This window comes from Narcine bancroftii, chromosome 1 (assembly GCF_036971445.1).
Source record: "Narcine bancroftii isolate sNarBan1 chromosome 1, sNarBan1.hap1, whole genome shotgun sequence".
In the NCBI taxonomy this organism is placed as follows: Eukaryota; Metazoa; Chordata; class Chondrichthyes; order Torpediniformes; family Narcinidae; genus Narcine; species Narcine bancroftii.
The window spans coordinates 72,829,743-72,843,386 of NC_091469.1; the positions used below are offsets into that span (position 1 = coordinate 72,829,743).

General features: G+C 36.5%; 1 protein-coding gene and 1 long non-coding RNA gene across 4 annotated transcripts in view; one reads left to right on the forward strand and one right to left on the reverse strand.

The window, feature by feature from the left end:
- Positions 1 to 2,843: 2,843 nt before the first annotated feature.
- rasef (RAS and EF-hand domain containing) overlaps positions 2,844 to 13,644 on the forward strand; it is a 105,037-nt gene continuing 94,236 nt past the window's right edge. Inside the window, exons 1-3 of one of the 2 annotated variants that reach the window (XM_069930337.1) lie at positions 2,844 to 2,908; positions 10,147 to 10,263; positions 11,807 to 11,917. In XM_069930337.1, coding sequence (XP_069786438.1) covers positions 10,205 to 10,263; positions 11,807 to 11,917 — 170 coding nt within the window. In that variant the 5' untranslated portion in view covers positions 2,844 to 2,908; positions 10,147 to 10,204. Of the gene's footprint in view, positions 2,909 to 10,146; positions 10,264 to 11,806; positions 11,918 to 13,644 lie in introns of those variants that run through there. The other variant, XM_069930340.1, reaches the window with a different exon arrangement.
- The window catches only part of LOC138759725 (uncharacterized), a 33,060-nt gene continuing 25,318 nt past the window's right edge, over positions 5,903 to 13,644 (reverse strand). For both annotated transcript variants that reach the window (XR_011355063.1, XR_011355057.1), the window contains exon 4: positions 5,903 to 6,212. This is a non-coding gene — a long non-coding RNA (uncharacterized lncRNA). The remainder of the gene's footprint in view (positions 6,213 to 13,644) is intronic.

Consider the following 13,644-nt stretch of genomic DNA (forward strand, 5'->3'; position numbering starts at 1 on the left):
TCTGTTTTTTTGTTATTGACTTAACAGTACTCTTATATATAAAGTCCTTCATTGTCTCCCTCTTTTATTGAATTCAAACCCATTTTAATCCATGAAGGGAGACTGATTTCTTCAAAGAAAGATTATAGAAATCTTGTTTGTGCTGATAGATAGTACTTCTTAAAATCTGGAAGTCTAAACCCTCCCAATTTATAATCCCATGTTAAGTTTTCCAGTGCAATTGTTGGTACTTTGTTATTCCATAGTAATGGTCTTACACAATTAATAATACATTTAAATAAAATATTAGTTATTACAATAGGCAACGATTGAAAAAGATAATGTAGTCTTGGCATTGTGACAGAGTATTTAGAGGTGGTTTGGGAGGAATTGTTAGAGCAGCTTGCACACACACATTTTAAAACCCAGAATATTTGCAGGACTTTTGCAGAATGCTTTTTGCAGGAGGCAACAAAGTATTGACTGCAGCTTGCCTGGGAGAGCATGTGATCTTTGCAGGCAGAAGAGGACTGTTTTGCTCTCAGAGAGTGTGTGAAACAGAGAGAGAGGAGAAAGAAATCAGTTCAAGAAGGACAATCTGGCAAACTTTGGAAGGCTGCCTGGTTGAAGGAGAAGACTGGCAGTGTGAAAGGTGACCTGAAAGAAAGAAGGAGAACCCTAAAGGGGGCAAGTTTCGTCAGCAAGATTGATTGAGAAGGAATCAGTTGCGGATGTCCTGGAAAAGGAATCTCTCTGAAAACCAGCAAGAACCCTCCTGAGTGGTAACCATTTGCCTGTTAAGCACAAAGACTGGTGAACTTTGTTAATGCTAACTTCTGTGCACAGAACAAGAATTGCCTGCAACCAGTGAGATTGGACTGTGATCCAAAGAACTTTTCTAATCTTAAATATACATTACATAGGCCTGCACTTAGTATTAGAGGGGGGATTAAGTAGTTAGGTAGGTTAAGTAATAAGTTAAAGATTAATTGTTTTCTTGTTCAAATATAATTAAAAACTACTTTTGTTTAAATAACCCTGTGTTATGGTGCATATCTATTGTAGCTGGATTTTGGGGTCCTCTGGACTCTATAACAGCATTACCTTCATTTTTATACAATTTACTCTTCCCGCTAATGTAATTGGCAGATCTTTTCACTTCTGTAGATTGTTTTCTATTTTTCTATTAGAGGGGTATAATGAATTTATATAAATTTTGTAAATGATTATCTGTCATTATTCCAAAGCATTTAATTCCATCTTTTTTCCATTTAAATCTACTATCTTTTTGGTATCTTTCATAATCACAATTATGCAATGTCATTATCTCACTTTTATCCATATTTATTTTATATCCTGATATTCTTCCATATTTTTCTAATATTGTTTGTAATCTTATCAAGGATCCAGCTGGGTCAGACATATATAATAGCACATCATCAACAAATAAACTAATTTTTTGTTCTTCTTGTCCAACTTTGAAGCCTTTAATATCCTGATCCCTTCTTATAATCTCAACCAGAGGTTCAATAGCTAGTATGAATAATGCTGGTGATAGTGAAACCCCTGTCTACTTGATCTCCTAAAGGGAAAAATAGATGACATTTGGTTATTAGTTATAATTTTAGCTTGTGGCTTATGATAGAGTTTTTATCCAATTTATAATTTTTCTGCCTATACCAAATGTTTCCAATGTTTTAAATCATGGTGAGACATTGTTGTCCCTACAAACAGAATGAGGGATACAAGACTCTGAACAGAATGACATTTTGGTGTTTTGTAGGTTCATGATTCCATTGTGCATCACACTGCCAGACATTGTCCTAAATTGGATCATCTCATTCTCAGCTCGTGCCCTCAACTAACAGATGTCAGTCTTTTTGAAATAAGTACCTACTTGTCTACCATAAGGTAAGAAACCAAAGGAAGAATTTAAATGATCACTAGGTACAATTCACTAGAAATCTGGTGTATGGACAAGAATTGGTGTCGAATGTAGGATTTTTCATTTAGTATCATACTTATCTCAGTCATGGAAATATTAATATTTCCTCAGTTCTGTAAGACCTGGTATATGAATGTACCCTCCAACTGGGTGTCACATGAGTTACCCCAGCCTCACAGTTGAGCTACAGACAAAAAATGCCAGGTATCTCACCACATGAAATTTAAACCTCAGCAATACCACTTATGTGAAGTACTGCTGTTTGAACTGATGGGGAAGAATGACAGCTCCAGTGGGTGGTGGTGGTGGGAGGGGGAGGGGGGGCAGGTGGGTGATGTTTTCTTTCTTTCTGTTGGCTGATTCTTCAATAGTACCACTGGCGTCACTAGGGTTGGTGTCACCTCTGCTCCCCACCTCCCCCAACAATGGACCAAGTGTACTGAGCTTAGAAGAAACAGGTGTATGTTCCTTGTATGTCCAGGGTGACAGCGGAGCGAATGAGTGGGGAGGATGATGGCAGCACTGAGCTGGAGGGGGGAGGTCTGACCGGAGTGCATTAAGAGTTTCAAAAAGTAAATCAGCATCGAGTTTTAGCCTTGTATCTATATTGATTCATGTAAGCTGGGCTTACGAAAAATGTTGTTATAACTAACTACAGGGATATTTTTATTAAAAATAATAAATTTCTGCAAAACCCTGTACAAAAATTTTATGGTCAGTCATTTTGGTGTCACCCGGTGTGGTCTGCAATCCCCTAGTGACGCCAATGAATAGCACTCAAGGTGCAAGACACAAGTGGATGATTATGATGGGAAGGATGGGTGTAGAGGCTAAAATGATATAGTTTCTGTATTAGTATATTTATGGTACTGCTTGTTTAGAATTTCTAATAGTGTGAAGGTCATTAGAGTGTCTGGATTTGTTGAGAATGTGAGGGTCAGGGTCAGTCAGTTTGTCGCTGTGGATCAAGCAAGAAGTTTGATGGTTGGTAAGAATGTTTCGATAATGTTTGTTGACCTCAACCTCAAGTTACGGTATTTCAAATATCTCAAACTATCTTAACTATTTCAAGTTACCAAGTAATTTCAAAGAATTGCAATTATTTAACAATGTTTCTACAACTGAAGAAATTGTAAACTATCAAAAATGAAATGCAACACAGTTTGAAATTGTATTTACATCAATAAATAACATTAAACTGAACTTATTGTTGGATTTCGTTATGGAACAGAGAATGAAATGAGCATCAATAACTAAGTTAAACATATCGATATTCAGAAGAGAATAGGTCTCTACGTATTTGTCAACAAACAAGATTCTGATTGTGGATTGAAATTTGTTATTAAGAAGTGATATTTGAATGTAAATTCCATGTAAACCATTGGATTCTGTCTGTAAGCTTTGGAATGTTCAGAGTTTGTATTTGAGCCTAAACCAGTTTACAGCTTTGTAAATTACCTTGAAGATAAGGAGTTTGCTCTTGACTGTCTGTAGCTGAGAATTTGCAGGCTACCAGGATGTGAAGATTCTTAAAGGAGCCACATCACTGCTTTGTGCCAGGATTTCTACAAAGGAAAGGTTGGATGAACCAGGCCTTGGTTACCAGCCTAAGACAAGCTGCTGTGTTTCACCATCTTCTGATACTTCATGGAGATGAAAGTTCAGGAGCTTAAGGACGAATTGGAACAGTGTGGTTTGAGCACGGATGGAACCAAAGCAGTCCTGATGGAAAGATTGTTGGATGCAATAGAAGCAGAGAAGATAACAGCAACGGAGAAGAAACCTGTGATCAGTCAAGAGCAAATGGCATCAGATGAACAGCTAGCCAGTGGCTGGGAAATAGCTCAAGTTGTGTCACGAGAATGTGACAAGGAAGTGGAACTGGTGATAGAGGTATCTGATCCTAAAGAAAAGGTAAACATCACAATTTCATATGACTTACAAGATGAAATACAGCCAGAAGATAGAGTGTCAAATGCAGGAAGTAAAAGAAGCAAACGAAGTTCGAATGCAAGTTCCAAGGTTTCAAATACTGCATCAAGGTGTGAAAAGGCACACATTAATATGGCTGTTCTTTATACAAAGGAAAAGGCACTTAAAGATAAACAGACTTTAGACGAGTGGGAGTTGCAACAAAGGGAACAACTAAGAGCACAACAAAGAGCGCAAGAGGAGCAACAAAGAGTGTGTGTAAAGCAATTAAGAAAGCAGGAAGAATGCATGAATTTTGACTTAAAGATGAAAAGAGAGCAACAGGAAATGCAAGCGAACTTTGCTGCTGCTAAAGCCATAATGGAGATATTAGATACTTCAGAAGAATCTCAAATTAGATCCAACTTGTCACGAGTATCTATGAGTAAAGAAACACATTTTGAAGAAGGACATTGTGAAAAGGAAACTTATCATGTTGTACAGCAGCCACAAGGTGTGTACCAGTCTGAACAAATTGTGTTGATAATTTACAAATGCTATTGGAGATGACAGGAGATAGAGGTGTAAGTGAAAGTCGTTCTTCTTGCAGTGAGCACTTGAATTACCGTCAATTAGGAATACAGGTGAAAGAATGGAAAGGCCATTCCCAACAACATTACCTGGAGGGCAAAGTGATGTATATACAAGCTTGACAAGGCAACCAGAATTAGTTTCATTGGTAACACAGTTACATTCATTGTTTTCTTTACCTAAAATAGAAGTTCAAGTTTTTAGTGATGACTTATTACAATATCAAATGTTCATGAGATCCTTTGAACGTGGTATTGAAAACAAAATCAAGATCTGGCGGAACGCCTATGTAATTTGAACAGTTTACAAGTAGACTTGATGCCCGATGTACAAAAATAGCAGATGGAGCTTGACTTTGTCATCCTGGATCACAGCCGCAGAGGAATCTTTTGAAGCAGCAGCGCCAGTTCGAATTTGTTGGCTGCTTCGGGTTCTCTCAGGTCAATCTCTAGGCAGTCCAGCTTCAAGTATTTGTTCATGTTCAGAAGAAACAAAATTTTGCAAATAAAATTGACATATGATCAATTACACAAAGACTGAAGTTATTGGAACTGAAGGCTTTTATTAGCAAGAAATGGACACCCATCCATTGTGCTGCTGGCTCTCCCTGACCCGGACTCAAACTGGGGACAGGGTTGTGGCATGGCAGCCTTTATGGGGGATAAAGGGGAGGAGTCATGAGCCGGCCAGTGAGAACAGGGTCAAACATAAAAGGTCATATCATTTATATATACAATAATGGTTTCACCGCAAGCACAAGGGGTTTACAAGCTTACACTCCGTTTCTAAGAGGATGTTGTAATGCTACGGCTAAAATTGACTATCTGCAGGACCTTAATATATCTGCAAATTTGAAGATTATTATAAGTAAACTACCTTATAGGATGAGAGAATTATGGAGAGTTTTGGTTAATGAATATCAAAATTTATGGAGGAACAAATGGATATTGTAATGGATCCAGTCTATAGTAATATCAGATGCACTTTTACTTCAAGTAAAGATGCAAAGAAGAATAAGGCACAGTCTCTTCAGAAAACAAGGGGGAGTGCTTTTGCTACAACTATATCTATTGAGAATAAAGAGAAGAAAAATGGAGTGAAGGAAAAGGAATATAAGCCTGCTGAGAATAGCTGTTTGTTCTCTAAAGAAGTTGGACATGCTTTGGAAACATATTCACGGTATGAGAAGAAGATACATAATGAAAAAAAAAAACCTTTTTGAAGGAAAATGGGATATGTTTTGGTTGTTTGTGTAAAGAACACATCAGCAAAAATTGCAAGAATTGACTCATCTGCAACATTTCAAATATCTCAAACTATGTTAACTATTTCAAGTTACCAAGTAATTTCAAAGAATTGTAATTATTTAACAATGTTTCTACAATTGAAAAATTGTATACTATCAAAAATGAAATGCAACACAGTTTGAAATTGCATTTACATCAATAAACAACATTAAACTGAACTTATTGTTGGATTTCGTAACGGAACAGAGAACGAGATGAGCGTCAATATAAGTTAAACATACCGACATTCAGAGAATAGGTCTCTACAATGGACATGAATTACACAAGTTAAAAGGGCACAAACGAAAAACAGAATTTACGATGGAATAAGTAAAGTACCACAGGAAAAGCTTGTTTGGGCATGCTGTCAGCCCTGATGATTTCCATGCATTTGTGAGTCAACCTGATCACAAATACAAATCCTGCAAACTAGCAATCTACTGTGGTTGAATGGGGCCCATTCCAGTCTCCTGCTCCAAGCAGTGATTGTGAGCATCCTCCTGCAAGAGAGAAGGAAGAGTTGTTGTTTATTTCTAGTGTGTATTTTTGAAATGGCTGTCGTGTTTGATACGGGTACCAGGACAGTCATAACCCCAGTGTTTATCTCTTCTGTTACCTCCTCCTTCCGCACTTTGTTTCTCCAGGGGGCCTCCTTGCATTATTGCATTTCTGTCAAGTTTTCCCATGATGAATCTGGGTTCCTGGCCATGCTCAAAACAAGGTCCCTTTCAGCCATTTTTGCATGGAGTCTAAAGACATCAACAGTGGTGGTTTCCTTTCAGAGATGAAGCCCTGATGCCATTTACTGCTGGATCATTTACACAACTCAACAGTAACACTTATTGCTCATTAATCAATGTACTAGGTGCATTCACAGTTCAACATGAAGTTTAGGAGGAAAGCTAATCCTCAAAACAGGTGCAAGACCCCATGTTTTAAAGGGTAGAAAATCTCTACCCTTGTATGCTTTCCTCTCCTCTTGATTGAGAAAATGGAAGAAGGAATTATGTACAAAAAAGTAATTTATAATAGACTTTAGCATTTAAGACATTTCCATTGGTGCAAAACAAAATGTAACCATGCATCATTTAGAACACAAAACTCAAGCAAATCACTGCATCTTGGAACTTGGTTCATGCTGAGAATTGAACATTAAACCAGCCCAGAACTGGATTTGTGGCCATTAGATGCAAAGCATCATGTGAAACTTCTCACCAAAGCATTTCTTCTTCTATGACAGTGCTTCCAGTTTCAGGATGACTTGCACCTCATTCAATTTTATGGGATCGGAAATGGCTAATGAGGCCAATTTAGGAATTATAGGTCCCTTCTCAAATGAGACAGGAGCAGGTTTTTGGTGCATTTGGTGCGCCTTCCACCACTTACACAAGACGTATTTGTGCTTCTGATATGTGGCCTTGAGGTTATCAAAACCATGGCAAGTGCTCCTTCTCCTCTTTGAAGGGTTATGAGCCAGAGGTTCCCAGGAGTCAGTGGAAAAGTTTCACTTCTTCAGAGAAGCTTTGAGCACAACTTTGAATCTTTTCCTCTGTTGGTCTGATAATCTCCTCTCACAACAGAGCTTGGAATACAGTGTTTTGATGAGTCTGATGTTGGGCAAGCGAATGATATGGACAAACCACTACAGCCGACTAAATGTTAATAGGCCCTCAATATTGGAGATTTTGACCTGGAAGAGGATGCTCATTCTTCCAGTGAATTTGGAGAAGTTTATGGAAGCAACATTAGGAATATGCTTCCACTGCCTTTAGGTCTCAGATCTCAGAAACATTTGGATTTCTATGAAACATAGAGAAACATATATTTTTCAAATACACTTTTCCTCAATTAACTAATGGTGGTGAATCTTACCATCAGTGCTGCCTTTGCAGAGAAGTCTAGCTCCATTATTGCAGATTGGCAAATAAAACCAAGCCACTAATCAGCAGTAGTAAGGCTAGTTTCAAAGAACCGTTCAGATCGTCAGATCTGGTTGATGATTGGGAAGGGGATGGGGAATAGAAATTGGGTTAGAACATGGAAGTTCAAGGCACCAAAATGAAGGATGTCATAGGTTGGAACATTGAAGATCAGAGCATCAAGAGATTTAAAATTGGTTATAATTAGACTCTGAAACATGAAGTGATAGAAGAGGGTTTGAAGACAGGATAAATTAAGACATGGTTAATTGGATTGGTTGGTGATGCAAATTGGGCCAATATCCTGTCATGAGATTGAGGTGGTAGAGTTGGGGACAGGGTTAGCCAGAGATGCAATCAGGAGTGGGTGATAGATTTGGATATCTAATCAGGCGAGAGTTTGGGAGTGGGGTAATGGGATTTTCCAAAGGAAAATCTCAACCAGTAAGGATATTGGGAGTGAGAATTGGGCTTGGAATGGTCAGAGTAGGGAATGGAAGCCAACTCTTGTAAATATTATAAAGAATTATCTATTTGACAGAATTTCACCACTTCAAATGAATAGGTATCACTGGCCTTCTTTCAGTAGCACAAACAGGTACAGGTATCAGCTCCCCAGGTAAAACCTCCTTCTATATGAGGGTCCCAAATGGCAAACCATGTATTATATGTTGTATGTCACAGCTCATATCTACACCCATAATATTTTATGCAAGCATACCTGGTACAAATTTTGGAAATTCCTGAGTTGCTCACTCAAGATACATTGGTACTTTTTATCAGCATTTTTATTGGCAGCAAGATTCTTAACTGAAATGTTAATTTCTCCTTTTTTTTGCTAGCAATGCAAACAAATTACTGAATTGACTGAATAAATATACTTATAAGTGTCTAATCTCATAGGTAATGAGTTAAAATTAGTTGGTAATTATAATGGTTGGTAAATATGCTTTATGATGACCAAAACATTTTTTTTTCCATTGTTCAGGAATGATTTCAACTACACAACGATATGAAATTATTTTGTTCATTAGAACACATATTCAGAGTAAACAAGTTGTTCAAAGAATGGACAAAGAAGTGTTTTACAAACTATGCAAGAAAATCTCAACCAGTAACATTAAGGATGGTTTTTATGTTTATATTGGAAGAACTAGATTTTTCTATATTTTTGTCCATTTGTTTGTCCTTTTCAACTTATGCTGACAATTAAATTCAATTAATCTGAATAATTTGACCAAATCTAAATATAGATGTACTTATTCCACTGCAATGAGCTTGTCATGATGAAGTGGAAATAGAATAAAAAAGTTAAAACAGTTATAAGTCACAGAATTACTATGTTCACCTTGGCGATGCTGAGAATGAGAATGATAACGTACACACAATTCAAATATCTCCTTTATACTATTTGTTTTTGTTAAGATGAATAATAAATAGAAAACACACATTTAAGGTACTCAAAGAGTACTTTGAATGTGTTTCGTGATTATCAAAAACATTCAATATTATTGACAGCTGTCACTGTTGACGAGCCTAGGGCAGGGCCTCATTTAGCTGTTAAAGCAACTGTCTCATTTGTAGAGACAGTTTCAGTCTTACAGTATGTCACATATGTGGTGGGAGTCAGGCTGCGAATCAATTATGGTACTCAGATTGCCCTGAGAGAAATTGCATGATCCAAATGTATCACAGTCAGCTCTATCAGGGGAGTGCAAGATGTGCCTCATTTGTGTTGCACAATTATTATGGAGAGTGAAGAAGAACTATCCTCTGGATCCCTTGTAAGTATCTGAGAATGTCTCAATAGCAAAGGAGCTATTCAACCTGAATGTTGAAAAATTTGCTTGATGATCCAGGATGTCACTTAAACCCAAAGACACCTTTGGCATGCCCTTATGCAAAACAAAAGGGTTTCACAAATGGTACAGTTTCAAATGGTACAGCAAATCTAGATTTTATGTGAACACACAAGAAAATTAGAAAAATTTGGAAGAGTTTAGTTATCAAATCCTCATGCTGATAAAGGATAAATCAGGTGAAAGGAAGCTAAGTCACTCCATCACCTGCACTGAAAGGCATACTATAGAGAAAACTCTGTGGAAAAGCTTTTTGTGTTTGTCTAACCTAATTCAAAAAAGGAAAGAAATCCCATTGCAAGATTTAACGCAAAATTAGCTTCAAATTTGCTTTAAGGTTTGCCATTCAGAGTTATAATATTTTGATTAGTTTATATTTTCAAAGTTTTATTACACCTGAGAAATAAAAGTGAGCAATAATAAGGTAAACTAATAGATGTTGGAAAAATTGATATCATTGTTCCACAACTGTTGCAGGTGAAGGACGGAATTAATTTGTATGCTATGTCTTCTGTTTCCTGAGCACAAAATAGGTCTGTTGCATTAAGGCACGTGTGTTAATTAAATGGCAGACCTGGGGCAGTGAATTGCCTCCTGTAATACCATGTATGTTCAGTTTCATCTCCCTAAGATATTCTTTTGTTTCTTCTCTCCAGGCACCTTGATGTCAGTGGGTGTAAGAAAGTGACAGATACTGGAGTTCGGGCTATAGCCATGAGCTGCCACAAGTTACAATATATTGACCTCAGCTCAACAGCAACTGGAAAATATGGGTGAGTGCCCATAATCGGCTCTTTCTCCCTTCTCTTTATCTGTCAAAGTGCAGTGGTCTGGGAATTAAACTGTGATATTTTGCAAACTGTACTTGTATAAAATTCTAATGTTTTCCATTTTAATAGAAATATTGACCCTATTCACTTTAAGTAGGTTAATACTTACATTATAAAAGAAAACAAAGGAATTTTGAATAAATGCATTAAGCGTGTAAATCACAGCAGTGAATAGTGCAATTTCCAGGCCTGTGAGATCATGGGTAGCAATAATAGCAATATTAATTACAATATTTTAATCCATGATTACTGTGAACTAAGAAAACTCAGAATATTTGCAGTGAAGAATTATCAAAAAAGACACATAAATAAACTCAGGTATAAAGGAGCCCTTGACTATTGTATTCAAAACATATTTGGGCATGAAGTTTTGCATGTATAATGTAGACTATTGCATTCCATCCAGGTGATTCATCACTTCTTTTTACTGTTCTTTTTGCCATTCAGAAAAAGAATTTTCTCTTGCCAATATGTTTTATAATCTGGTAATACCAGCTGTTGGAGCACATAAAACCTTTGACCATGATGCTTATCAATGCTATATTTGTCAACTGGGTGGGAGATCACATTTTTACAGATGGTGCAATCATTCGTATCAAACAAATAGCCATGTCTGCAAATTGTTCACTAGGGCAGTTTTTTCTTTGTTTCGCTATTGAAGTGAAACACACAGGGATATTACTTCACACCCAAAGACATTCAAGGCAACAAAAGAGAAGCAATCGCCAGCTCATGTGTATACCATCAACACCATAATACATCATTGCATGCATTCATTCTATTATAATGGTCCAGCCAATATAGGTGCATGGCAATATCATCACTCCTGTTGTGAACTGTACTCTGAACCCTGGTTATTACCATAATTTGTTATGACAATTCTCGGGTTCTTCATCTTGAACTTCTGCATATGTTCTTTTCAGTTTCAAGATAACTATTAAACTATCACAAGACTTCAAAGGGACAATGTTCATCCCACTATTTCTCTATTATAACTGCAAGCCCCTAAATAAGATTGCTTTTAAGTAGCATTTTCCACTTTGGGGTAGGCAAATGGAAACAATCAGGTCACCTGGCAATGACAGCTCCCACAATGCTATTTCTGTGTCAGCACTGCCAGCAAGATCATCTCATACGTGACACTTCTGGTTAGGGTAAATCATGGAAACAGACCATTTGGCCTAACTCATCTATGCTGACCAAGATGGCTATTTGAGCTCTTCCCATTTCCCCAACTTTGGCACAGCTGTCATTGCCAGATGACTTGATTGTTTCCATTTGTCTGCCCCAAAGTGGAAAATGCTATTTAACCTTTCCAATCCATGCCCTGACTAAAGGTCTTTTGACTGTAATTCCATCTGTCTTTACTAGTTTCTCTGGCATATGCCCATTCATTTTCTGTGTGAAAAGCATGGCCTAAAGTAAATTCAGGATAGCTGAAAAAAAAATCACACTTATGTTTTTTTTTCTTTTTATCCAAATCCAGAATTTGTTTACTTGCAGCTTATTGCAACCAGAACTTGGAATGTGTGAAACTTAGCTTCTGCAAAGATATAACTGAAGATGCCATTAAAAAATTGTGTAAAAACAGCAAACAGTAAGTTTGTCACATTTATTATATGGATCAGTTCTGATTTGATGTTTCAGTGATCTAGTGTTTAAATATCCCAAGCAGGACATACTGTATGTTTTTTTTAAATCACAGTACTACAGAGCAATTGAGTCACTGTGGAAATTTCCTACATCTATCCTACAAATTTCTACATCAAATAATGAGCAAAAGTCTAACTCTCACAATAACATGAGGAAAATCACACTGTCCCATCATTATTAAACTAAGCAAGTCACCAATAATTTGGATAGAACGTGACATCTGGAGGTTTAAAGATCATTGGAATATATTTTGGAGACAAAGTATGAAGAAATAACTTTACAATTTGGCATACACCATACAACAGATAGGGGTTACATTTCCAGGCAACCATACATGAAAAATGTATTTTGTTCCATTTCTCAAATGTTCTCTTTACTTTTATTCAATTTTTGCAGATTAGAAATCTCATTGCCACACTTGATTTGGATGTAAAAGAACATAGTGGAAATTTTTGTCCATTTCTTTAAATGACCAGGTGTGCAATCAGAAATTTATTAAACTATACACTAAAGAAATGAATTGCATTCAAAATACTTTATACAAGAAAGTAGGTCATTGACTTCAGTTCTGCCAGTTTGTGTTTAACTTCTGTAAATCTTAACCCATATACTTGTACACTTACATTTTACTTTTAGGCTTAAGTTACTTCATCTCTATGGGTGCCAATCTGTCCACAATCTGAAGGCAATTCAAGATGTGAACAAGCAAGTGAAATTGCATTACGATCATCCACTAAGCAGTGTCCAAACAAAATGTTAATAAATTATTGATTCCTTTATCAGTTACAGTGATGAGATTTTACTGATGTTTGTGCATTATTCACCTTGTAAGGACTGGAGAAATGTTTCATCTGGTCATGATTTTGTAAGTTAGAAAAAGTTAGGAAAGCTAATAAGTTTTATAACAAGTATTTTTCATTTAATTTCATTTTGAAGAAGTAACAATTGCCCTTCAAAGATAGCAGGTGGCTTTTTGCTCTGAGCAGCAAATTGCTGTAAAGTATACTTGAGCATACTCATAAAGTGAAGTTTTACAATGGTTCTTACTTTAATTACTGAACCAAAATGATGTAATACCCTCTAGAGAACTACAAGAACCTTTATGAACTGGCAAGCAACTGATCATAATAGAGAATCATAAAATACCAGAACTTAAACCAAACCAAGAAATATTGATCACAAAAGTTAAGGATTGAGTGATTGGATTAGTGGAAGATAAGAAGGATATATACAAAGAAACTTTTAAAAATGTAATTTTGTAAATGTCCAGTAATAAAAATCTGAAAGATCAAGACTCTCTATTTATAAATGGTATTTTTCAGTACCCGAGTGGTTATGTGCTGACATTAAAAAGGTAATTGAAATGATCATGCCCACAGTTTTTCCTGTTGAGATTAGTTCCTATCTTGAAATAAATATAGCCATTTTTCACCTTTTAACGTACTTAAATAGTGAGTGTCAGCTGCCAAGATTATATTTTACTTCCTCTTTTGAGGAGTCTAGCTGCAACTTTCACATTGAAATTGATGATGTACCTGGGTTGAAAATCAATTGAAATCTTTACACTTGACCTGAGCCTCTGTGTTTCATAGATAATATCTATATAGCCAGAGTAGTGGAAAAAAAGTGCATTAAACTGAGGAACTAGGGATGGAAAAAAGTGCATTAAAC